The sequence below is a fragment of the Musca domestica genome, unplaced genomic scaffold (genome assembly GCF_030504385.1).
Source record: "Musca domestica strain aabys unplaced genomic scaffold, Musca_domestica.polishedcontigs.V.1.1 106, whole genome shotgun sequence".
Classification (NCBI taxonomy): domain Eukaryota; kingdom Metazoa; phylum Arthropoda; class Insecta; order Diptera; family Muscidae; genus Musca; species Musca domestica.
The window spans coordinates 733,179-758,855 of NW_026712122.1; the positions used below are offsets into that span (position 1 = coordinate 733,179).

The 25,677-nt window shown below is 35.9% G+C and overlaps 4 protein-coding genes and 2 long non-coding RNA genes across 6 annotated transcripts; 3 read left to right on the forward strand and 3 right to left on the reverse strand.

Annotated features, from left to right (window-relative positions):
* The first annotated feature begins 1,779 nt into the window (after positions 1-1,779).
* On the forward strand, positions 1,780-2,715 carry LOC101887893 (uncharacterized). Its single transcript, XM_005179650.4, has 2 exons — positions 1,780-2,230; positions 2,320-2,715. The coding sequence occupies exons 1-2, from the start codon at positions 1,859-1,861 to the stop codon at positions 2,569-2,571; spliced, it is 624 nt and encodes a 207-aa protein (XP_005179707.1). The 5' UTR covers positions 1,780-1,858; the 3' UTR covers positions 2,572-2,715.
* A 4,270-nt stretch (positions 2,716-6,985) lies between these two features.
* LOC109611943 (uncharacterized) lies at positions 6,986-7,686 on the reverse strand. Its single transcript, XR_009343673.1, has 2 exons — positions 7,436-7,686; positions 6,986-7,371 (listed from the first exon to the last, which is right to left on the reverse strand). It is a non-coding gene; the product is annotated as an uncharacterized LOC109611943 (long non-coding RNA).
* Positions 7,687-11,553: 3,867 nt separating this feature from the next.
* On the forward strand, positions 11,554-12,523 carry LOC131805404 (uncharacterized). The gene is made up of 2 exons (XM_059128537.1): positions 11,554-11,956; positions 12,019-12,523. Exons 1-2 carry the CDS (start codon positions 11,609-11,611, stop codon positions 12,508-12,510), a joined length of 840 nt encoding a protein of 279 aa, XP_058984520.1. The 5' UTR covers positions 11,554-11,608; the 3' UTR covers positions 12,511-12,523.
* Positions 12,524-14,430: 1,907 nt separating this feature from the next.
* On the reverse strand, positions 14,431-15,438 carry LOC131805408 (uncharacterized). The gene is made up of 2 exons (XM_059128545.1): positions 14,992-15,438; positions 14,431-14,890 (listed from the first exon to the last, which is right to left on the reverse strand). The coding sequence occupies exons 1-2, from the start codon at positions 15,361-15,363 to the stop codon at positions 14,591-14,593; spliced, it is 672 nt and encodes a 223-aa protein (XP_058984528.1). The 5' UTR covers positions 15,364-15,438; the 3' UTR covers positions 14,431-14,590.
* Positions 15,439-19,070: 3,632 nt separating this feature from the next.
* On the forward strand, positions 19,071-19,838 carry LOC101888244 (protein TsetseEP). Its single transcript, XM_005179652.4, has 2 exons — positions 19,071-19,497; positions 19,581-19,838. The coding sequence occupies exons 1-2, from the start codon at positions 19,114-19,116 to the stop codon at positions 19,773-19,775; spliced, it is 579 nt and encodes a 192-aa protein (XP_005179709.2). The 5' UTR covers positions 19,071-19,113; the 3' UTR covers positions 19,776-19,838.
* A 4,569-nt stretch (positions 19,839-24,407) lies between these two features.
* LOC105261571 (uncharacterized) lies at positions 24,408-25,166 on the reverse strand. The gene is made up of 2 exons (XR_009343677.1): positions 24,918-25,166; positions 24,408-24,856 (listed from the first exon to the last, which is right to left on the reverse strand). It is a non-coding gene; the product is annotated as an uncharacterized LOC105261571 (long non-coding RNA).
* Positions 25,167-25,677: the final 511 nt, after the last annotated feature.

The window sequence follows — 25,677 nt, forward strand, 5'->3', positions numbered from 1 at the left end:
AAATGTCGTAAATATCATCAAATTTTAGAATAAGTTTAGATTAGTTCGAATTGGCCACCTTTGGCACAAATTATGGCCTTCAAACGGCCAATGAAAAAGTCACACACGGTCCGAATGTTGCTCTGCGGTACTTTGGCCCATTCCCGGCGAAGCGCTTGCTTGAGGTCATCGACAATTTGGTATTTTTTAGTGCCAACCTTTCTTTTTAAAATACTCCAGACACAATAGTACAACGGATTGTTATGCGGAGATTTTGGTGAACATTGAGCGCTGGAAATGAAGCGAGGAACCTCATCTTGTAATCATTCTTGGGTGGCGCATAGTCAGTGCGATGGTGCTGAGTCCTGTTGGAGTTTCCAAGTTCTGCGGCCAAAATGTTTGCGTGAGCAAGGCTTTAATACATCCTCCACAATAATTTCGCGATAATATTCGGCATTTATTCTGATGACACGGTCGATTAATACGAGCGGAGAGCGACCATCGGCTGTTATGGCGGCCCACACCATCACCATGTCCGGCGCTTGAGTTCAGCTGACCTCTTTGGCAAGGAAACACGATCATTTTGTTTGTTTACAAACTGCTGGACAACGAATGTTTTCTCGTCGGAGGAAACCAAATTTGGCAGTTCACCACTTTCGGCCAAGCGAAGCAAATCTAGCTACTTTGAGTCTATTTGTTTCTGTTGCGGTGTAAGTTCTTGTACTTTTTGGAATTTTAATGGTTTTACCACGAGCTCATTTTTCAATATTTACCGAATGGAATATTGCGATATGTCATGCTCACTAGCCATTTTTCGGCGGGTTTCGATCAAGTCGCTTCTTTACTTTTGGAACCAATTCTGCTGATGTTGCTGTTTTCTTCCGTCCACTTCCTTGACGTCGGACTACGCTAAAGTGTATCACGGTAACGAGCGATGGTATGAGACAAAAAAGATTTATTCACATTTAAGTGCTGGAGTGCTCTAAAGATAGCCACTTGTGGTTTTTCAGTCAAATATAAAGAAATCACAACATTCCATCACAAAAAACTTTTTTTCTGGAAAATTGTCACCAAAATGCTTTTGTTCGCTTGTAAATAATGTAATGAGCTCTCACTGGAATAATTTTAACAGCTAGGAAATGACAGCAGTCTGAAGTTGGTTGCAGGTTTTTCATCTCACCCTGTATAAATATATGGCCGGAAATTAAATACACCCTTTTAATTTCTCATGACATTTTTATTCCATGAAAATCAGTGCTTCTCAATTTAAAAATTTGTTATTCTACAACAACATTCTAGTTCTAATAACTCAATATATAAAGGTCTTAATTGGTATTTATAAAAATTGTATTTCTGCAATAAAGCCTCTGATGAATGCAAATCATCAATAACCTAGTCATCGAAAATATTTTAAGAAGGGGATTTTCTTTTTTTTTCATTCACTTCCTAAGCACTGCCCATATTTCTATACCAAAGGGGAATGAAATAGGACGTAAAGGTATATATACAACAATACAATATGCCAATATGATGTTTTATTTTTGTTTAGACCATTCGATGTATTAATTGATAAAAGAATGGCAATATTATCTGGATCTATCGGCCAAGACATCGTAAATATACTTCTTTGGAAAAAAGATAGGGATTTTTGTGGTGCTCAGAGTCTTATACAAGGTTTGTGATACTATTCTCACTTTGTGAATTGATTTCTTCCGAAAGCAAAAACAAAAAACGAAAATAAGAATATATGCCAATACATTGCTGAACTATCGTATCGTTTTATATAAAACGAAAGTTATTTGATTCGAAAAAATCAGTTGCACGACTACCATTCTAACGAAACGAAATAATTTCGAAACCTTAACAAAAAAACCGGGAAATGTGGATATTAAGTGTATTGATTGTGGCGATTGCCTCCAATGGGGCTCTTTCCATGAATATTGCGCCATTGGTCGAAAGAAATTTGGCCAATACCATTTTGAAATCGAGCCGTTCCATGGAGTCAAATTCACCACGCAATGTTCAATGTTTTTCGGTTTATTTACCACAAATTAACGAGGCCACCAACAAATACGAAGCTGCATATACCCAGTGTTTGGATACAGCCAGCAATGCCACCAAGGCCGTTGAGGATGAGGTTGCTGGCGATCGTGCCACAGTCACTCAGCAAGCTGGAGGAATTTGTGCCCTCTACCAGGCATGTTCCCAAAAGGAATCTTCCCTTGATTTCTTTGAGTGCTACAACGAATCGGTAAGTCCGGAAGAAGAGAGAGAGCAGTCCAAAAATTTAAAATGAAATTTCCAATTTGTCCGTATTTTATCTCCAACCAACAACCATAGGCTGGTTCCGCCGTCACCACCTCTTACGACATTCAAACCTTGTCCAAAAATAGATGGCAATATGTCAACAGTAGATATCAGGTAATTGCTTATCAACAACAAAACTGTACCGACACCTGTGCCGATGCCTATGTCAAGGAGACAACCGCACTCTATGCTGCCTTGGATGCCTGTTTGGCTGGTGGTGGTTTTGTAACACCCTCAACAACATCCGCACCCGAACCCTCAAGACCAGCTGGGATACACTACTGAATATACTGGATTTCCAACGACAACCCCCGAAATTCCAACTCCACCTCCAGGATTTTAAATATTTGATAATTCTTTTAAACATTGAGGAAGTACTTTTTCGGCAATTGTTTAATGTTAAATAAAGTAATAGAAATGATTAGAGCATGAATATTTATTTTTTAAAGAGAACAAATAGGCAATAAATGTATACCGCAAAGAATCTCAATTTCAAATCTATCACCAAGAAAATAATTGTGAATTTTACAGGGTGACTGAAAACTTGATTTATAGACGTGGATTATTTAAAATGTTTTCTCCAAGGACTTTCTATGTTTCTATGTCTATCCACGGACTATAAAACGTTTAAGTCATTTTCAAAATTATTTTTTTTAAAGACCAAAGACGTTGATTGTTAAAAAGAAAACTTTTTCAATGGTCATCCGAGATAAAAATTGGGATTTTCAAAGATATTTATACCCTACACCACATAGTGGTTAGGGTATTATGTCTTTGTGCATTTGTTATACCCTACACCACATAGTGGTAAGAGTATTATATATTTGTGCATTTGTTTGTAACATAGAGAAGGAAGCGAGATAGGCCCATAGTTACTTTTGAGGATCTCCATAGAATCTCTTTATACCCTACACCACAAGGTGGTCAGGGTATTATGTCTTTGTGCATTTGTTTGTAACAGGCAAAAGGAAACGAGATAGACCCATAGTTCCTTTTGATGATCTGCATAGAATCACTTTTTGAGTTGATTTATGCATGTCAGTCCGTCTGTCCGTCCGTCCACCTGTCCATGTATTCTTGTGAACAAAATGCAGGTCGCATTTATTATCCGATTGAGATGAAATTTTCCAAAAAACATTTGTTTGGCCCAAGGACGAACCCTATTGAAATTGGAGATAATCGGTAAAAATTTAGATATAGCTCCCATATATATCTTCGTCCGATTTGCCTTTTATTGTGCACCAAACGTGTAATATCGGCCCGAATAGTATGGAATTTTGCACATACAACCAAATTAGGCCTGAAAATAAGTATGCAAAATTTGATCGAAATCGGTTCAGATATAGCTATAGCTCCTATATATATTGTTCATCCGATTTGTTATTTTTGTCCTCCGCAGCCGTAATATGCACTCTGTAACAATAATATTTGGGGAAATATATCAAATTCAGCTCAGAAATACCTTTGCAAAATTTTTTATCGAAATCGGTTCAGATTTGGATATAGCTCCCATATATAACTTCGTCCGATTTACCTTTTATTGTACACCAAACGTCTAATTTTTGCCCAAATGGGATGGAATTTGGTACATGCGACCGAATTGAGTTTAGAAGCTAGCGTGCCAAATTTGGTGAAGATCGGTTCAGATATAGCTATAGCTCCCATATATATTGCTCATCCGATTTGTTGTATTTGCTACCCACGGCCGTAATATGCACTCCGTAACAACGATATTCAGGGAAATATATCCAATACAGCTCATAAATATCTTTGCCAAATTTTATCGAGATCGGTTTAGATTTGGATATAGCTCCCATATATATCTTTGTCTTAAAAATTAATTTTGCACCAAATGGGCAATACGAGTCCGAATTTAAAAGATACAAATGCTTCGGCATATTTAGTCCCTTGAATTTTAAATTATAATTATAATCATAGCATGTATGATTAAATTCTCCCATACAAACTTTTAATTGTTATGTGGAGCTCTACTAAATTAGCAAAGTGGTGTAGGGTATCATAAAGTCGGCCCCGCCCGACTTTAGGACTTTCTTTACTGGTTTTCTCTAAGCATCACCAAAGTATTAAACGTGGGTTTTTAACTGTATTTTTCAACGGAACATCGAAGATGTAGATTTTTTTCAATATTACACTATACAACACGAAAAATCAAGGAAAATCCAGTGGATTATGAAAATAGAGCTAAAAAAGTTGACAAGTACATCGGCCTTTTGAAAGTTTTCATCGAAAAGTAACCAAAATTGAGGAGGCTATGGATGGCTATGGCATGGTGCGGGGCCGACCCTTTTGTCGAAATCCATCTTGGAAAATTTCATTTTTGATATAATGTCATAGAGCCCTTCGTGTTTTTAGGTATTCAAAATAATTTCACACTAAAGCTGTGGTTCATTTTACAGCTAAATATAATCCAATGGTCATATCCGATATCTTGGCTATTAGAATCACTGTAATGGTCCGAGGTAACCTTTAAATTTTTTATAATTTAGCCGGGATTAAAAATATTTGCGGTTTGGTGGAAATTTTCGTTTTTTTTTTTTTGGTCACTAAAGTTATGGTTTATTTTACCAGCTAAATATTGTCCGATTACTATCCAAATTGGCTAACTTTTGCTCAGCCCTGAACACTAACTTCATGCAAACTTCCGGGTCGATTGGTATATATTTGTAGCCAAAAGAGCAACTGCTAAATCAGGAAATGTTTTTGGTTCGTCTCCAAAAACAATAGGCTTCTATTCTGACCCTAACCCAACCTCCATTTTCAATTTCGTGAGGATCAGGCCACAATTGCGACCTGTATCGTGATTACAAATTAGCATGGACTGATGGACGGACGGACATACATAGCTACATATACAGGGCGCAACCAATTTCATTCAGACTGCTGTCATTTCAAAGCCACTCGTCCGACATTTCTTTATATTTGACTAGAAAACTGCAATTGGATATCGTTAGAGCACTCCAGAGCATTTAAATGTGAATAAATCTTTCGTGTCTCGTACCATCGCTCGTTATCGTGATACTGGCTAGCGTAGCCCACGTCAAGGAAGTGGACGGAAGAAAACAGCAACATCAGCATGGTTCGAAAAGTAAAGAAGCGACTTGATCGAAACCCGCTTCGCAGTGTCTGAAAAAAGGTTTCGTAATCTGAACATATCGTAATATTCCATTCAGCAAATATGGAAAAATAAGCTCGGGGTAAAGCCATTGAATTTCCAATAGTGCAAGAACTTACAACAAAAAAATAGACTCAAAAGAGCTAAAGAGTAGCTTCGCTTGGCCGAAAATGGTGAACTGCCGAATTTGGTTTTCTCCGATGAGAAAACATTCGTTGTCCAGCGGTTTGTAAGCAAACAAAATGATCGTGTTTACTTGGCCAACAGAACTCAAGCGCCAGCCATGGTGACTGTGTGGGCCGACATAACAGTCGATGTTCGCTCTCCGTTCGTATTAATCGACCGTGACATCAGAATAAATGCCGAATATTATCGCGAAAATATTCTGGAGGGTGTATTAAAGCCTTGGACACGCAAACATTTTGGCCGCAGACCTTGGACATTCCAAGAGGACTCAGCACCATCGCACTCAGCACGCGCCACCCAAGAATGGTTACAAAATGAGATTCCTTGCTTTATTTCCAGCGCACAATGACCACCAAAATCTGCGGATACTAATCCGTTGGACTGTTGTGTCTGTAGTATTTTGGCAAGTGCTTCGGTGGGAATGGGTCAAAATACCGCAGAGCAACATTCGGCAAACGTGTGACGGTTTCATTGGCCATAATTCGTGCCAAAGGTGACCAATTCGAAAAAATTTAAACTTATTCTAAAATTTAATGATAATTCGAACTTTTTTGCTTTCATTAAATAAATAAAAAAAAGGTAAAAATTATGGGGTTTGACTTTGTTGCAGTTTTTTTTTATCTCAACCCCTGTATGGCAGCTACATTTAAATCTGAGCCGATCTCGATGAAATTTGACAGAAGTATTTCTGGGGTATACCTTGTTTCAAATATCAATGTTGTGGTATGCATATTACGAATGTGAGGAACTTATACCCCAAATCGAATGAAACATATATATGAGAGCTATAGCTGAAACTGAACCGATTTTCACCAAATTCGAAGTAATTGCTTCCGGACTGAATTCGATCGGATGTGCCAAAATCCATTCCATTTAGACGAATATTACACGTATGGCTCACAATAGAATTAAAAACGGACGAAAATGTATGTGGGAGCTATATCTAAATCTGAACCGATATTCACCAAAATAGCCAGACATACTTTTGGACTTAACTTGGCAATGTGTGCTAAAATTAATTTGATTCGGACTTATCTTACGCATTTGGCGCTGAATACTTACGGCACTACAGCCATATTCAAATCTTATTCTGTTATCAGTAGGGTTCGTCCTTGGGCCAAACAAATGACTTGTGGACAATTTCATCTCAATCAGACAATTAATGCGACCTGTACTTTGTTTAAAAAGTTTACAAAAATTACATGTTTACAAAAAATACACGGACAGACAGACAGACGGACGGACGGACACGCATAAATCGACTCAGAATGTAATTCAATAAATATATTTAAAGAGAACTACAGGTCTATTTCGTTTCCTTTTATTCATGGATTATCAATATTATAGACTCGGATTTTTAAGAATATATTTCAAGAAGCATTAAAGTTGTCAACGTGATTTTTAAATATATTTTGTCATAGACTCTTAAATCGTAGAATGGATATTTAAGGAATCGACCAAACTATAAACCTGGATTTAAAAGGACAATTTTTAGGGCAATTACTTCTTTAATAGTAAATCTGTGTTAAGGGGTCACTCAGGACAAGAATTATTACCATATTTTCCACCTAACACACGTAACTTTACAGCTATAACTCTTCGCTGGCTTTATTCGATTCAGAGGAAATTTGTGATGAGACTGCAATCGAGGTAGCTGGAGCCACACTATTACTTCGACGCTGCCTTTCAATGAGATTATCACTCAAACGTCTGATCGATGAAATGGCATTTCCCCATTGATCAAATGAAATTGATGCACCATCGAACTGAAAATGAAAATCATTTCAAATTGTTTTCTCTCCGTCAGCGCATAGAGGACTTGTAACTTACCATTAAAAACACGACACAACCAAGTACGAATGTCATTAGGAGGACAATAGAAAATTTAAATAATTGCAATGCAAATGCAAAAATTCCATTCCATATTAGTGCAATAAATAACTGAACAAAAGAGCTGAGAAAATTGCAAAATCCGCAAACTATAGACATAGCTGATAGAGAATGGAATGAAAAATTTTGAAATTCTGACAATTTTGGTTTCAAAAGTGTGTTTTTTTTTTTTTTTTTTTTTTTTAATGTTGAGTTAGAACGGGACGTAAAGTTTGTTTATCAATAAATACAGGGGGAGCTAAAAAACCCGCAACAAAGTCAAACGCCATAATTTTTAAATTTTATTGAATGTAAGCAAAAAATGTCGGGATAACATCACATTTTAGATTGAGTGTAGATTTGTTCGAATTGGTCAACTTTGGAACGAATTATGGCCTTCAAATGGCCAATGAAACCGTTACACGCTGCCCGAATGTTGCTCTGCGGTATTTTGGCCCATTTCCTGCTAAACACTTGCTTGAGGTGATCGACACTTTGGTATTTTTTAGTACCAACCTTACTTTCCAAAATACTCCAGAAACAATAGTTCAACTGATTGGTATCTGGCGATTTTGGTGGCCATTGTGCACTGAAATGAAGCGAGGAAACTCATTTTGTAATCATTCTTGAGTGGCGCGTGCTGAGTGCGATGGTGCTGAGTCCTGTTGGAATGTCCAAGGTCTGCGACCAAAATGTTTCCGTGCCCAAGACTTTAAAACACCATTCAGAATATTTTTTCGATACTATTCAGCATTTTTTCTGATTTTTCTGATCACGGTCGATTAATACCAGCGGAGTGCAACCATCGGCTGTTCTGGTGGCCAACCGAAGGTACACATTTTCAGCTGACCTCTTTGGCAAGTATACACGATCATTTTGTTTGTTTACAAACTGCTGCATAACGAATGTTTTCTCATCCGAGAAAACCAAATTCGGCAGTTCACCACTTTCGGCCCAGCGAAACAACTCTTTAACTCTTTTGAGTCTATTTCTTTCTGTTGCGGTGTAAGTCCTTGCACTTTTTGGAATTTCAATGGCTTTACCCTGAGTTCATTTTTCAATATTTGCCGAATGGAAAATAGCGATCAAGCACTTCTTTACTTTTGAACAATTTCTGCTGATGTTTCGGTTTTCTTCTGTCCAAATCCGTGACATCGGACTACGCTACCAGTATGACGGTAACGAGCGATTGTACGAGACAAAAAAGGTTTATTCACATTTAAATGCTGGAGTTCTATAACGATAGCCATTTGTAGTTTTCCAGCCAAATATATATTTCACACATCCAAAAATATTTCTAACGCAAAATCTGTTATGCAGATGATAAATATCTGCCCAGCCCTTCTGGTACCTAACTCACCAGGGGTCACAATTTCCAAAACTTATATCTGTCGTAACTGGCGAAACAAGTCGGCGATTCTACACAACTTTCTATATCAAAATATTTCTGTAACCAGAAATCTGATGTAAATATATCAAAATTTATGATTTCGTATAAAATTGGATATAAATGTCCGTTTCCTTCAAATTTTACACATACCAATATTTTTATCTGTATTTGAGAAGTGTACTATTCCGGTCCGATATATCTGGTACCTCACGCATATTTCCTCATTTTCCAAAAATTTGCACATAACTCATATAAAGTAAAGGAAGTAGATGGTATAGTCAAAAATGTAGCACATTGTAATATTTATATCAGATTTAGTTCAGATATGATTTGGACAATATTGGCCAACTGCTTCGAAAACTCCCCCATAAAGAGTCAACAGTTAGATAAAAACCCACGTTTATAGCCTTAATATACTTTTTTTAGCTTCAGTGTATTTTTAAAATTAATGGGGAGTTGCCAGAAGGAGTAGTCCGTTTTATCCGTTCTTAATTTCGTGCTCGATCTAAGCTTAATAATAATATTACGATGTACGAAGTTTGGACCAAATCGGATACTCATTTCGAGGGTTATCAGTCAGACAGACAGATGAACGGGCACCCCTAGATTACAAAATATTCTGAATCGGATTTGGCCCATAGAGACGACGGGTGTCTTTCTGTTCGCCTAAAACCCTTATTTGATTAGACACGTTTTGGCCGCATCAAATCACATATACCCTCTGCAGCCATATGACTAAAGGCATAAAATCCCACGTTTATAGCCTTAAAATACTTTTTTATAGCTTCAGTGTATTTTTAAAAATCCAAGTTTATAACTTTATGTGTCCTTGAAACAAATATTTTTAAAAATCAAAGTTTTATTTATTTTCCAAAATCCAAGTTTCAAATGTCTTTCAAAAGTATTTTTAAAAAATCATGTTTCAGATGTCATTTTAAAAATCCATTGAAAAATATCTTTAAAATCTACGTTTCAGGTGTCCTTGAAAAAACAATTTTTAAAACCTACGTTTCTGGTGTCCTTAAAAATACATTTTTAAAAATCCACGTTTTAGGTGTTCTTGAAAAACATATTTTTAAAACCCATTGAAAAAGAATTCACCCTGTATTATAAAAATACTGCAACAAAGTCAAACGCCATAATTTTTACATTTTTGTTAAATTTTATTGAATGAATCAAACATGTCGGAAATAGCATCAACTTTTAGAATAAGGGTAGATTTTTTCGAATTGGTCACCTTTGGCACGAATTATGGCCTTCAAACGGCCAATACAACCGTCGCACGCTGCCCAAATGTTGCTCTGCGGTATTTTGGCCAATTCCCGGCGAAGCGCTTGCTTGTTGTGTTTTCTTTGACACTTTGGTATATTTTAGTTCCAACCTTGCTTTCCAAAATACTTCAGACAGATTTTGGTGGCCATTGTGCGCTGGAAATTAAACGAGAACCCTTATTTTGTAACCATTCCTGGGTGGCGCGTTCTAGTGCTGAGTCCTGTTGGTCTGCGGCTAAAGGTTTGCGTGCCCAATGCTTTAATACAACCTCCAGAATATTTTCGCGATAATATTCGGCATTTATTCTGATGGCACGGTCGATTAATACGAGCGGAGAGCGACCTTCGGCTCTTATGGCAGCCCACACAATCACCATGGCCGGCGCTTGAGTTCTGTTGGCCAAGTAAACACGATCATTTTGTTTATTTACAAACTGCTGGTCAACGAATGTTTTCTCTTCGGATAAAACCAAATTCGGCAGTTCACCACTTTCGGCTAAGCGAAGCAACTCTTTAGCTCTTTTGAGTCTATTTTCATTCTGTTGCGGTGTAAGTTCTTGCACTTTTTTGTATTTCAATGGCTTTATCCCGAGCTTATCTTTTCCATATTTGCCGAATGGAATATTACGATATGTTCAGATCACGAAACCTTTTTTCAGACACTGAGACGCGGGTTTCGATCAAGTCGCTTCTTTACTTTTCGAACCATGCTGATGTTGCTGTTTTCTTTCGCCCATTCCTTGACGTGGGTTAAACTACCAGTATCACGATAACGAGCGATGGTACGAGACATGAAAGATTCATTCACATTTAAATGCTGGAGTGCTCTAACGATAGTCACTTGTGGTTTTCCAGCCAAATATAAATAAATCACACTATCACGCTTGAATAACTTTTCCTCCGGAAATGCTCACCAAAATGCTTTTTTATACTTGTAAACATGAGTGGCTTAGAAATGACAGCAGTCTGAAGCTGGTTGCGGTTTTTTCATATCACCCTGTAAAACCACATTTAAAGCTTAAAAGAGGCTTAAACAAATATTCTTATATTCCTTGAAAAAATAAACGTAGATAATCGACGTTTATATTGGATTACTTTTTATTATTCAACGTTAGTTTTAAACAGTCAAATTATATGGGATTTTTGAACCAAATCTATTATTTTTATTATTCTTCCGTTATTTTTAGAAATTCTTTATAATTTTCGTCAAAAACAAGTGCCAGATAATGTCTGCCATCTGCAATAGGCTACCACGCGATTTGCTTTAAAGATTGCCCTAATTTATGACATTCAATCAAATGCTTTGCGATAAGACCCATCACTGTCCGAATAATAACAACATATTTTAATCGATGACACTATTGGGAATTGCGTTTATCATAGCGGCAGTGGGAATGGGTGAAAATATGAAAGAAAACACAACCCTTGAATGGATCGACACTAATTATCCAGCCAGTTACGGTTCGCGGCAAAATGTTGAAAACACTTTTTCTAATCGGCATTATTTTTTTAAAGTCAATGTGTTTTGGTCGGACGAATTTGGTAAATACTATTTTAAAAACGACACAATTTTCAGATGGGTCAAGTGTAGATTGTTTTGCTTGGTATTTACCAAAAATAAATGAGGTTGCCAATACCTACGAATTGGCCTATTTACAATGTCTTAATGAAGCAAATGCCGAGCGTCAAGCTTTGGACGATTTTGTGCTTTCGGATCGTGAACAATTGGATAATGATGCCGAACAAATTTGCAATCTGTATGGGAATTGTGGCAGGGAGGGAGAGTTCCTCGAAGACTTCTTTGATTGTTATGCAAATGTTGTAAGTATGCCAAATTTTGGATCTCATTAAATTTCCCTCAAATTCCTTATTCGATTGTATAGTCTCGGGAAGTTCAAACAACCACTGATACCATGGAAAGTCTGTCATACAAAAATGTACAGCACCTAAAACTGAACTATGAAATTATAATGTACAATCAAAATAATTGCACAGATGCATGTTCTAACGTCTATGTTCAAGAAACTACTGGCCTATATGCCGAACTGCAGGCCTGCCTCTCTGGTGAGGTTTATACGACATCTGAATTGCCATCAACTGAGGACTTAACTACTGAAACGACAACGGAAGAAGTAACAAGAACAACCGAAACCTATGCAATGGAGACAACATCGTCCACTGCGACTCCTCCACCACCACCTCCTACACCACCGACATTACAACCTAACATCACTCCTCCAAACAACATTACACCAATCGAACCAGAAATAGTTACAACTCCTGCAGCTCCCACACATCCAACTCCCACAACACCGAAGAGTACTGAATCCCCATTTCCAACACCACCAAATGTTGGAAGCTTTTTGATTCAATAAAGATTGAACAGTATTTGCATTATGTATTAAATTTAATTAAAAAAGCCACTTTTATAGTCTATGCTCATGGCTTGGATGATTCTTGGAATATATTCTAAAAACATCTTTATTATATCTTGGAAGGTTCTTAAATAACGCTCTATATAATCAGGTTTTATAGCTTGGAAAGTTAAAAAAATTCATGAAATCCACTTTAGCAGCTCGAATGGAAGGTACATCGACGTTTTAGTTTTGATATTCTTAAAAAAAGATATTAACAGGTAACAATACCTTAAGTTCCGCCCGAACCGAACTTTCAATACCCTCCACATTAGGTAAAATACATTTTTAATTAAAAGTATCTGGATTTAAATATGTTTCCCTTTAATCTGCAAATACCAGTGAGATCGGCTGAAGAATGTACTATTAGAATACAAAAATGGCCAACATTCTTAAGAATAAGAAATCCAAATGCCATAGTCCAAGTTTCACGTGTCCTTGAAAAAAATATTTTTAGTTATCCCTAAAAAACCACATTTCAGGTGTCATTGAGATCGGTTGAAGAATGCAGTTTTAGAATACAACAAGCAAAAAAGCTGTAAATTCGACCGGGCCAAATAACCTCCACCATTTGGAACGAAATTTGCAATTTTTGCAAAAAAATAAAATCCGTTAAAAATTTTGTTAAAATCTTAAAAATACCGAATGTAGCCATTATAATAGGGTCTATACGACGACGTGGACATCCATCATCAAAATACCAAATATCGGGAGGAACCGTTATATGGGGATTATACGATGACGTGGACCTGCACAAAGAATTTTCTATCATAGGCTGTAGCATCCATTACGAACTTCTAATACCAAATTTGAAATATCGGAAGTACCGTTATATGGGTCCAAACCAAAACGTGGACCTACATGGCCCATTTTCAATATCAAAAGTCCTGCAAACATAACATACATTTGAGTAAAATTTTATCAATCTACTTCAATTCGTTCGGAAACTAGAGGTATTTCCACAGACTGTCAGAAGGACAGACGGGCGGACATAGCTAAATCGACATAGAATTTTATGCTGATCAAGAATATATATATATATATACTTTGTGGGGTCTAAAATGTATATTTGGAGGTGTTACAAACGGAATAACAAACTTAATATACCCTCCATACTATAGTGGCATAAAAATGACCAAGATCCTTTGCAAAAACTAAAACCCCTTAATTTTTACATTTTTTTTAAATTTTATTTTATTAAATTTGAAAAATGTCGGAAATAGCATCAAATTTTAGAATAAGTTCAGATTTGTTCGTATTGGTCACCTTCGGCACGAAGGTCACCTTTGACTTTTTACTATCCCTTTGACTTTCTACTATCCCGACAGAAATATTCTTCGTATTTATATCTGGAATTTTGCCGATGATACTATATGCCTAAAATGCACAAATTCCGAGGAATCTTAATCCGAAAATTTAAAGAAATGTGGAATAGGGGGGATCCTATCCCCTCAATTTTGGTTACTTTTAAAATGTAAACTTTCACGACGCCGATAAACGTGTTTTATTTTTTCAACTCTACTTTCATAACCTGTTGGATTTTCCCCGTAACTATTTTTGCGGTGCACAGTGAAATATTCTTAAAAGTCTACAACTTAGATGTTCCTAGAAAAAATACATTTAAAAATATTTTTAAAAATCCATGCTGCTTGATCTTTAAAAATCCACATTTCAAACTTAAATAGTCTTTGAAAAAAAAAAATAAATATTAAATATTAAAATTAAAAATATAAAGATATTTTTAAAAATAACATATGTTTTACCTTTGAATGCTCTTTAAAAGAAATATTTTAAAAATCCTTTGAAAAAAATATTTTTAATAATCCCCTTCTATAACACACGTTTTTAGTAACCCTTAAAAATTCACAATTACTTTCATGGTTATCGTTGTTGAATTGAGATTTCTTGCGGTATACATTTATTGTCAATTTGTTCCCTTAAAAAATAAATATTTATGCTCTAATCATTTCCATTACTTTATTTAACAATAAACAATTGCCGAAAAAGTACATCTTCAATGTTTTAAAGGATTATGAAATATTTAAAATCCAGGAGGTGGAGTTGGAATTTCGGGGGTTGTTGTTGAAAATTCAGTAGTATATCCTTCTGTTGTTTCGGGTGCTGGTGCGGATGTGGTTGAGGGTGTTACAAAACCACCACCAGCCAAACAGGCATCCAAAGCAGCATAGAGTGCGGTTGTCTCCTTGACATAGGCATCGGCACAGGTGTCGGTACAGTTCTGTTGTTGGTAAGCAATTACCTGATATCTACTGTTGACATATTGCCATCTATTTTTGGACAAGGTTTGAATGTCATAAGAGGTTGTGACAGCGGAACCAGCCTATGGTTGTTGGTTGGAGAGAAAATACGGACAAATTAGAAATTTCATTCGTCACATTTTTGGACTGCTCTCTCTCTCTCTCGCTCTCTTTCTGGACTTACCGATTCGTTGTAGCACTCAAAGAAATCAAGGGAAGATTCTTTTTGGGAACATGACTGGTAGAGGGCACAAATTCCTCCAGCTTGCTGAGTGACTGTGGCACGATCGCCAGCAACTTCATCCTCAACGGCCTTTGTGGCATTGCTGGCTGTATCCAAACACTGGGTATAGGCAGCTTCGTATTTGTTGGTGGCCTCGTTAATTTGAGGTAAATAAACCGAAAAACATTGGACATTGCGTGGCGAATTTGTCTCCATGGAACGGCTCGATTTCAAAATGGTATTGGCCAAATTTCTTTCGACCAATGGCGCAATATTCATGGAAAGAGCCCCATTGGAGGCAATCGCCACAATCAATACACTTAATATCCACATTTTACGTTTTTTTTTAGGTTTCGAAATTATTTCGTTTCGTTAGAATGGTAGTCGTGCAACTGATTTTTTCGAATCAAATAACTTTCGTTTTATATGAAACGATACGATAGTTCAGCAATGTATTGGCATATTTTCTTATCTTCTTTTTTTTTTTTGTTGTTGTTGCTTTCGGAAGAAACCAATTCACAAAGTGAGAATAGTATCGCAAACCTTGTATAAGACTCTGCGCACCACAAAAATCCCTATCTTTTTTCCAAAGAAGTATATTTACGATGTCTTAGCCGATAGATCCAGATAATATTGCCATTCCTTTATCGATTAATACATCGAATGGTCAAAACAAAAATAACGCATCATATTAGTATATTGTATTGTTGTATGTATTCCTTCATTCCCTATCCTACTCCCCTTTGGCATGAAAATATGGGCAGTGCTTAGGAAGTGAATGAAAAAAAAAGAAAATCCCCTTCTTAAAATGTATTTGTTGTCTAGGTTATTGGCATTTTGAATTAATCAGAGGTTTTATTGCAAACATACAAATTATATGAATACCTCTATTTTTTGATTACTAAGAATTAGAATGTTGCTGTAGAATGTCAATTATTTAACACTGATTTTGATTGAATACAAACGTCATGAGGCATAAATTTCCGGCACAATTAAGCACCAAATATATATACACAAAGGGGGTATTTTTATAGAAGATCACAAGGTCTCCTCATAGGAGACCACATTTTGAGAAGATCCCTCAAAAATTCACGTTTATAGCTCAAAAAGTCTTAAACAATAATTCTTTAAAAATCCACGTTAATAGTTGGAATAGTGCTTTAGAATTTTTATACCCTACACCACAAGGTAGTCAGGGTATTATGTGTTTGTACATTTGTTTGTAACATGCAAAAGGAAACGAGGTCGACCATAGTTCCTTTTGATGACCTGCATAGAATCACATTCTGATTCTATTTATGTATGTCCTTCCGTCCGTCTGTCCATGTATTTTTGTAAACAAAGTGCAGGTCGCATTAATTGCCCTATCCAGATGAAATTTTGCACAAATCATTTGTTTGGGCCAAGGACGAACCCTATAGAAATTGAAGATGATCGCTCAAAATTTAGATATAGCTCTCATATATAACTTCGTCCGATTTGCCTTTTACTGTGCACCAAACGTGTAATATGGGATGAAATTAGGCACATAGGACCGAATTAAGTCTAGAAGCTAGTATGTCAAATTTGGTGAAAATCGGTTCAGATATAGCTCCCATATATATTGTTCATCCGATTTGTTATATTTGTTTTCCGCAGCCGTAATATGCACTCCATAACAATGATATTCAGGAAAATATATCAAATACAACTCAGAAATATCTTTGCCAATATATGGGATATAATAGCTCCTGTATATATCTTAATCCGATTTCACTAAATGAGGAATAAAAGCCCGTATTGAAAAGATAAAAATGCCTCGGCATATTTAGTCATTTGAACTACAAATTATAATTATAATCATAGCTTGTATGATTTAATTCTCCCATAAAACTCTTAATTGTTATGTGAAGCTCTACTAAATATGCAAAGTGGTGTAAGTCGGGCGGAGCTGTTTTTTCATAAAATCATCGCCTATTGTTGGGATACTCTTTAGACAAATTCTATAGAAAATCCACAGTTGTAGATGGGATAGTCCTTTAGAAAAAATTCTTTAAAAAATCCACGATTTTAGAAGGGATAGTCCTTTGCAAAAAATCTTTTAAAAAATCCGCGTTTATAGATAGGACAATCCTTTGAAAAAGCACCGTAATAGTTGGTCCCTAGATTTAGTCCCTTGGATTTTTTTTAAATCCTCGTTTATCGTTGGGATCGTCCCTTAGAAAAATTCTTTGAAAAATCGACGTTAATAGTTGGAAAGTCCTTTGGAAAAATTCTTTAAAAAACATATGATTATTGTTGGAATGTCCTTTAAAAAAATCCCATCCCAAAAAATTAAAGTTGATAGTTCGAATTCACCATAATTCTTTATCTTCTAATAGAAGACTAGCTGGTCTTCTTACAGAAGCCTAATTGGTCCTCTCATAGAAGGCCTTCTCATGGAAGATCAGTTGTTTTTCTTGTGGAACACCAGGAGGTCTTTTCATACTATATAGAATTTCCCTTATCTCATAAATATAAAATACTAGCTGGCCCAGCCCGCGTTGCCGGCCTGGCGCTATGGTCTTTTATGCTTATTTTTTTAAACATAATAGTTCACAGATCTGACTCACATAAGTGGCATAATTTGTATCATAAATAATGACTTAACTAAATAAAAATAAATACCCATGGCAATAATTTCACGTAACGGTCGATTTAAAGTGTTTTAAAAAACCTGATACTATTTTTCAGTGATTGGCTGTAATTTGAGAGAGAGGTTTATAACCTAAATTTCCATTCAAATGAGCTGTAATTTTGAATTTGCATTGTTTAGAAAATCATGCCATTTAATGAGTACAATTTAGTTTTATCCACGTCATAATTAGGGGAAGATTGGCTTGGGAATAGTCAAAGTTACTCACCCTTTGACTCTCATTAGCACAACACCTCCGCATAACGTCTATGTTTTATGGAGACTATAAAGCTATTGTTATTAGATGTAAGATGGTTCTCTAATACCAAAGTAGCCTAACTACACGTTTTTAACCAAATCGATTGGAAAATGTGGTCGACAACCTCGAAATAGGTAAAATCAGGAGATACCAATTGAAAACTGTGACAAAGACCCCGGAAATAGCCAAAAAAGTGGGCCCATACTTACAAGGTGAGATAAAAAACAAAGCCAAACGCCATAATTTTTACATCTTTTTAAAATTTTATTGAATGAAACCAAAAATATCGGAAATAGCATCACGTTTTAGAATAAGTTTAGATTTGTTCGAATTGGTCACCTCTGGCACAAATTATGGCCTTCAAACGGCCAATGAAACCGTCACACGCTGTCCGAATGTTCTTTGCGGTATTTTGGTCCATTCCTGGCAAAGCGCTTGCTTGAGGTAATCGACACTTTGGTATTTTTATGCTTAGTCGGAATTTCCAAGGTCTGCGGTCAAATGTTCGCGTCCAAGGCTATTAAAGCCACCCTCCAGAATATTTTCGCAATAATATTTGTCATTTATTCTGATGCCTCTGTCGATTAATACGAGCGTAGAGCGAGCACGGCTGTTATGGCGGCCCACACCATCACCATGGCCAGCGCTTGAGTTCTGGTGACCGACCGAATTTGCACATTTTCAACTGACCTCTTTGGCAAGTAAACACAATCATTTAGTTTGTTTACAAACTGCTGGGCAACGAATGTTTTCTCATCGGAGAAAACCAAATTCGGCAGTTCACTACTTTCGGCCAAGCGAAGCAACTCTTTAGCTCTTTTGAGTCTATTTTCTTTCTGTTTTATGGTTAGTTTTTTTCATCTCACCTTGTATATGGATTATTAATTATTCTTCATAAACTATATTAGATTTTTTAATAACTGTTCTCCACCCATAAATTATTAATTAAGTTTTGTTTTGAATCGTGATTGAATCAATTAATGCTTATAGGAGGATATAAAATGCGTATTCAGTTGAAATTCGATAACATTTACTTGTTTTATCTCTATTGCGTTACGCTTAGAAATGCTTCCATATCAAACAGAGATAGATAACATAAACGTCAATCATATAAAATGGTTGGTAGAAAAATTTCACTTGTCACATTCGCCAGTAGAACCTGTCAAATAAAATGTCGAACCTATTTGTGCTCGCTTTGTTGATTGGCATATCAAAGGTCTGCCATGCGGCCAGTGTGCCGACGACTAACAATGTCCAACTATTTGCAGAACGTAGATTGTCTAGCTTTCTATTGGAGGCAACGGCGAGAAATTCACCACGCAACATTGTTTGTTTCGAGGAATATTTGCCGAAGCTAAATCAGCTCACAGATGAATATGAACAAGCCTATGGATCGTGTTTGAATGCTACGGCCAATTCAAAGCAACGTGTCGAATCGGAAGTTGCCAAGGATCGCAGTAATGTTGAAGCCTTGGCAGAGGATGTGTGTCAGCTGTACTCGAAGTGTTCCACAGTTGTGGCTTCAGCTGACTTTTTCGAATGTTACTTCAATGCGGTAAGTTTTGGCATACTCTTGAGAAATTCCTAAAAAGAAAAGTCTTTCAAAATAATTTTTGTTTTCTTTTTGCCTCTACATAGTCCGAACAAGCCGCTGTCAATTCCTATACGATCCAAACTACTTCGAAGAGCAAGTCCCAATACATCCAACTGCGTTATCAAACCATCCAGTATGATGAAACGGTTTGCACCGACACCTGTAAGGCCACCTATGTGGAGGAAACTACCAAGACCTATGCTGAGTTGGATAAATGTCTGGCTGGATTATCGGCTTAAAAAGCGATGTAAATATCTAAATAAAGTCTTAAGAAAATAATAACAATAAGAAATAGTAACAAATATGTTTTTATTCAATTGGTTATGGGAAAGAATCCCTTTAAATGAAAATAGGTTGGAAATTACATATGATGCCCAAATAGATGTAGGACATATTTCATGTGTATGATTACATGTCTGTCATGTCTCTCTTGAATTGACTTGTATAGTCCATTTGAAGATCCAATTTCAAACATGATTCCTTTTTTACTGATATGTTGAAAACTCAATTTGTATTGAGATAGCATCTTAGAAAGGGCATTACTCATAGTTTTAAAAACGTCATTGGAGTACTTAACAAGTTATATGTAACACGTTTTCATAAGATTATAGCAAAGTCCAATTGATGGCTATTGCCCAGTCATAAATAACAAAAAAAAAAAAAATACTAATAATTCAATATATTAACTTTTAATCAGTCACACTGTCGTGGAGATTTCCAATAGAGGAATGATAAGAATGAAAAATGGCTCGTGAGCTCAACATATCGCAATATTTCATTCGCAAATGTTGAAAAATAAGCTCGGGGTAAAGCCATTGAAATTTCAAAAAGTGCAAAAACTTACACCGCAACAGAAAGAAAATAGACTCAAAAGAACTAAAAAGTTGCTTCGATTGACCTAATGTGTTGAACTGCCGAATTTGGTTTTCTCCGATGAGAAAACATTCGTTGTTCATCATTGTAAACAAACAAAATGATCGTGTTTACTTGCCAAAGAGGTCAGCTGAAAATGTGCACCTTACCTTGGCCACAAGAACTCAAGCGCCGGCCATGGTGATGGTGTGGCCCGCCATAACAGCCAATAGTCGCCCTCCGCTCGTATTAATCGACCGTGGAATCGACTGGTGTATTAAAGCCTTGGGTACGCAAACATTTTGGCCGCAGACCTTGGACTTTCCAACGGGACTCTGCACCATCGCACTCAGCACGCGCCACCCAAGAATGGTTACAAAATAAGGTTTCTCGCTTCATTTCCAGCGCACAATGACCACCAAAATCTCCGGATACCAATCCGTTGGACTATTGTGTCTGCAGTATTTTGGAAAGTAAGGTTGACAACATTCGCAGAGCAACATTCGGGCAGCCTGTTGCGGTTTCATTGGCCGTTTGAAGGACATAATTCGTTCCAAAGGTGACCAATTCGTACAAATCTAAACTTATTCTGAAATTTGACGCTATTTCCGATATTTTTTGCTTGAATTCAATAAAATTAATTTTTTTAACAATTTTTTTAAGGAGCAACCACAACTGTGAACTTGGTTTTGTTAAAGAATTATTAAAAAGAGCAACCAGAGCTATAAACATGGAATTATTTTTCCAAGGGACTATCCTGACTGTAAAGTGTATTTTTTAAGAAATTTTCTGAAAGGAGATGCCAACTGTAAACATTTTTTAAAGAATTTTCCAAGGAGCAATCCCAACTATAGATTTTTATATCCTCCGCCATAGTATGGAGGGTATATTAAGTTTGTCATTCCGTTTGTAACTCCTCAAAATATACATTTAGACCCCATAAAGTATATATTCTTGATCAGCATAAAATTCTATGTCGATTTAGCGTCCGTCAATCCATATGTCCGTCTGTGGAAATCACTCTAGCTTCCGAACGAAATGAAGCAGAACGATAAAATTTTACTCAAATGTATATTATGTCTGCAGGTATTTTTGGTATTGAAAATGGGCAATGTAGGTCCACGTTTCGGTAAATCCTTCATATAACGATACCTCCCGATATTCGGTATTTTGATGCTTTTACGACATTATTCAGCGGAATTGTTATAAATTTGGCATTTGAAGTTCGAAATGGATACTACAGCCTAAGACAGAAAATTGTGTGTGCAGGTCCACGTCTTCGTATAGCACCAATATAACGGTACCTCGCGATATTCGGTATTATGATGATTTTAGCGACATTATTCACCCGAATTGTTTCAAATTTGAAGTTCGTAATGATAGAAATTTTTCCTGTGCAGGTCCACGTCTTCGTATAGCCCTCATATAACGGCACTTCCTGAAATTCGGTGTTTTGATGATTTTAGCGACATTATTCACCGGAATTATTTCAAATTTAGTATTCGAAGTTCGTAATTGGTGGGGGGTATTCAAAGTTCTGTTAACTTTGATTTTTAAGCAATTTTTATAAAAGACAACCAAAGGTATTAACATGGATTTATTAAAGAATTTTTCTAAAGGACTATGTGGATTGTTACAGAATTTTCTAAGGGACTATCCGAATTAGAAACGTGTATTTTTTCAAGGATTTTTCTAAGAGACTATTTTTACTATATTTTTTAAGAACTTTTCTAATAGACTATCCCAATTGTATTCTTGGTTCTTTTTAATAAGTTTTCTAACCGACAATCCCAACTGCAAACATGCAGAATGATTTGGATTTTTTAAATAGATGGTTTTGTAAAAAATTATTATGTTTTGTTTGAATGAAGTGGCGCTCGTAAAAAAATCCTAGGAAATAGCAAAACAAAAATTGTAATTATTGATAATAGCCAGAAAACGGGAATTCACCGTCAAGGCCTAGAAACTATGACGTCGTCGTTTAAATTTGTGCAATATCTCACACCAAAATGTCTAACGGAAACTGATTAAAAATAATACTAGGTTTTATCAACTTAATACAATTTAATTTATACTTAAGATTATCGTTAAATTTGCCACAAAAATAGAACTTAATTAAAACTACTCATATTTTTAGGGAAAAATACCGAAAACAAAAGTATTTAAAAACGTCATTCAATTCAATTAGAAATAGCTAACTAATCGTGTCTAATAAAATAATTAAGAAAATCGTCAACAGATATGATAGTAGTAACATCAGACCGCTGAAGTACACGCGATTATCACCTGGCTACCTTAAACACTCACACGTAGAAGTACTTCCGTAATTCTCGAGTAACTACTGATTTTCAATAAGGGGTTGATAAAATTGAAACCAATTCATTGACATAGGCAATACAAATAAAATTGTCTGGAAATAATAAAACAATTCCAATTTGGGAAAAAGGTACGGAGGTCACGGCTTCAAGCGTAAGCGATAAGCGGTGTCAAATTCTCATAAAGAAAAGGGTGGTAACCTCCCAGCTAAAAATTTGTTTTTGTAACAATTTTTCTAAAGAACTTCCCATCTATAAAAATGATTATTTTATAAGTTGTTGTTCACTTTTTTATACCCTACAAAACTGTGTTATAAGTTTAACTGGGCCAAAAATTTTGTAACACCTCAAAATATTGATCTTCCTATCTCGCTGAGCTGAGTCAATCTACCAATGTATGTCCGTCGTCCGTCTGTCCATGTTAATTTGTAATCGCAGTTATGGACCGATCATGACGAAATAAAAAATGGTGGTGGAATTTGGTTCAGAATAAAAGCCTATTGTTTTTCGAGATGACCGCAAAACATTTAGGGGTTGAAATGGACCAAAAACATAAAGTTTTCTGTTGATCCAGAGGCAACACTCATAAACCAATCGACGCGGAATTTTGCATGGAGTCAGAACTCAAGGCTGGACAGAAATCCACCAATTTGGATGGTCATCGAACAATAGTTAGCGGGTTAAATAAACCATAACTTTTATGTCCAAAAAATACAACAATTTAAACTAAACCGCGAATATATTTAATCCCGGCGAAATCACAAATGCATTAGCAGGTCACATTTGAGCATTACAGTGATGCCGATAGCCAAGATATGGGACACATAGCAAAATAGATACTACACAGGGTGAGATGAAAAAACTGCAACCAACTTCAGACTGCTGTCATTTCGAAGACACTCGTCCGACAGCTGTTAAAATTTTTCCAGTGACAGCTCATTATACTGTTTACAAGCGTACAAAAGCATTTTGGTGAGAATTTTGCAGAAAAAAGGTTATTCGTGACAGAATTCAAGCGTGATAGTGTGACCCACCCAAGAATGGTTACAAAATGAGGTTCCTCGCTTCATTTCCAGCCCACAATGGCCACCAAAACCTTCGAATACCAATCCGTTGGACTATTGTGTCGGGAGTATTTTGGAAAGCAAGGTTGGCACTAAAAAATACCAAAGTGTCGATCACCTCAAGCAAGCGCTTCGCCGGGAATGGACCAAAATACCGCAGAGCAACATTCGGGCAGCGTGTGACAGTTTTATTGGCCATTTGAGGGCCATAATTCGTGCCAAAGTTGATCAATTCGAACAAATCTAAACTTAGTCTAAAATTTGATGTTATTTTCGACATTTTTAGCTTTTTTTATCTCACCCTGTATATTTATCGCCAATCCGATAAAGGACATTCTCGACAATAAAGGTGGATTTTTCAATGAATTTTTCTAAAAAACTTCTCCAGTGTATTTTTATCCTATCCTAACTATAAACTTGAAATTTTTAAAGAATTTTTCGAAAGGACTAAACAAAAAACATAAATTTAAAGCACATCTAAAGGACCTTCCCAATATTAAACGTGGATTTTTTAAAGAATTTTTGTAAGTAACTTTCAAAGCTTTTATCGTCAATTTTTAAGGAATACTTGCTGGGCAGTATCGAAGTTACACATGTAGATTTTTTAACGAAAAACTATTTAAAGAACTATTTAACAGGCTGTTATCTTGGAATTTCTAGTCGCAAATTTTAATATGATTTTTGTAGTGAAGACTCTTTGTCGAAACAATATTATTTTATTTGATTATTTCCATCATCTGCGCTTGTTTCATTATCTAATTGTCCGTTTCCTTTATTCCTCACAGCGTTGGGTAAATTTTCAAAATATGACGATCTAGGTTGTATATCCAAGGACATTTGAGAATTTCGTAATTCAGCATTAATGAACTGCTCAAATTCAATGTCGGATGGTAAAAGTTCTTTCATCTTTGTGTTTGCCTCTTCAACGTCTCTTTCCAATTGAGCGATTAAACTGTTTCGGCTCGGTGGCGGATTACGTAAAATTTGATCCAATTCATAATCGCTTTCATAATTCATTGGTATTGGACGGGAAATTTGTGGAAATATATCACCTGAAGATGGTAATCTTCCATGGAGCACAGCATCCCACTGAAGCAAGGCACATCGTTTTTTTTTACTTAAAAGTAGAGAATATAACGAACAAACTTACGAAATCAAAAATCGCCATTCCAATCGAATATACCATAAAAAGTATCAGGGAAAATTTTACAACTTCTTGAAATACCAATAAAATTTGGTTTATTAGAAAGATAGTCAGCGCACAAAAGCTATCATGAAGAAACAAAAGGAATTCATCTACGATATACATTTTAAATGGTCCATAATTTTGTAAAGGTTGTGTTTTATATTATTTACAACAATTTTTATTGAAAAACTAAATATTTATTATGAATATGAATTTGATAAACATTTCAGTTTTGACAGTTTTTTTGCTGATATTGGCAAATCCATTGAAAAAATGTAAAAGTTGTTGGGGACATCTGGTGGAGAATAGCATGTTAGTATTAGTACAGTATTGGCCACCACCGCCAACACAATAAACGCTGTTGCATAATAGCGTATTGAATTATTTTTTAATCCAAAATAGAGTTAATAAATTTTGAATTATGATTGTCGTTGGAAATTTGAACTATAAGTGTACTGGAAGTATTGAAAAGCACTTCATTTGGTTATATTTGGTATTATGTACAAGAATAAAGTTTGGACTGATATGAGGAGATGGTTTTGGAAATGTGTAGCAAGTGTTAGATATATTCTAAATGGTAGAGTTTGCGTGAACGGATAGGGTTGAAATGTTGATATGGGATCGCTGCTAATAAGATAAGATGGGTTTGGTGCAATACGTACCATGGCAGAAGAATACAGGTAGATGCATCAACGCTTGGGAGCATTGATATGTCTTAAAAATT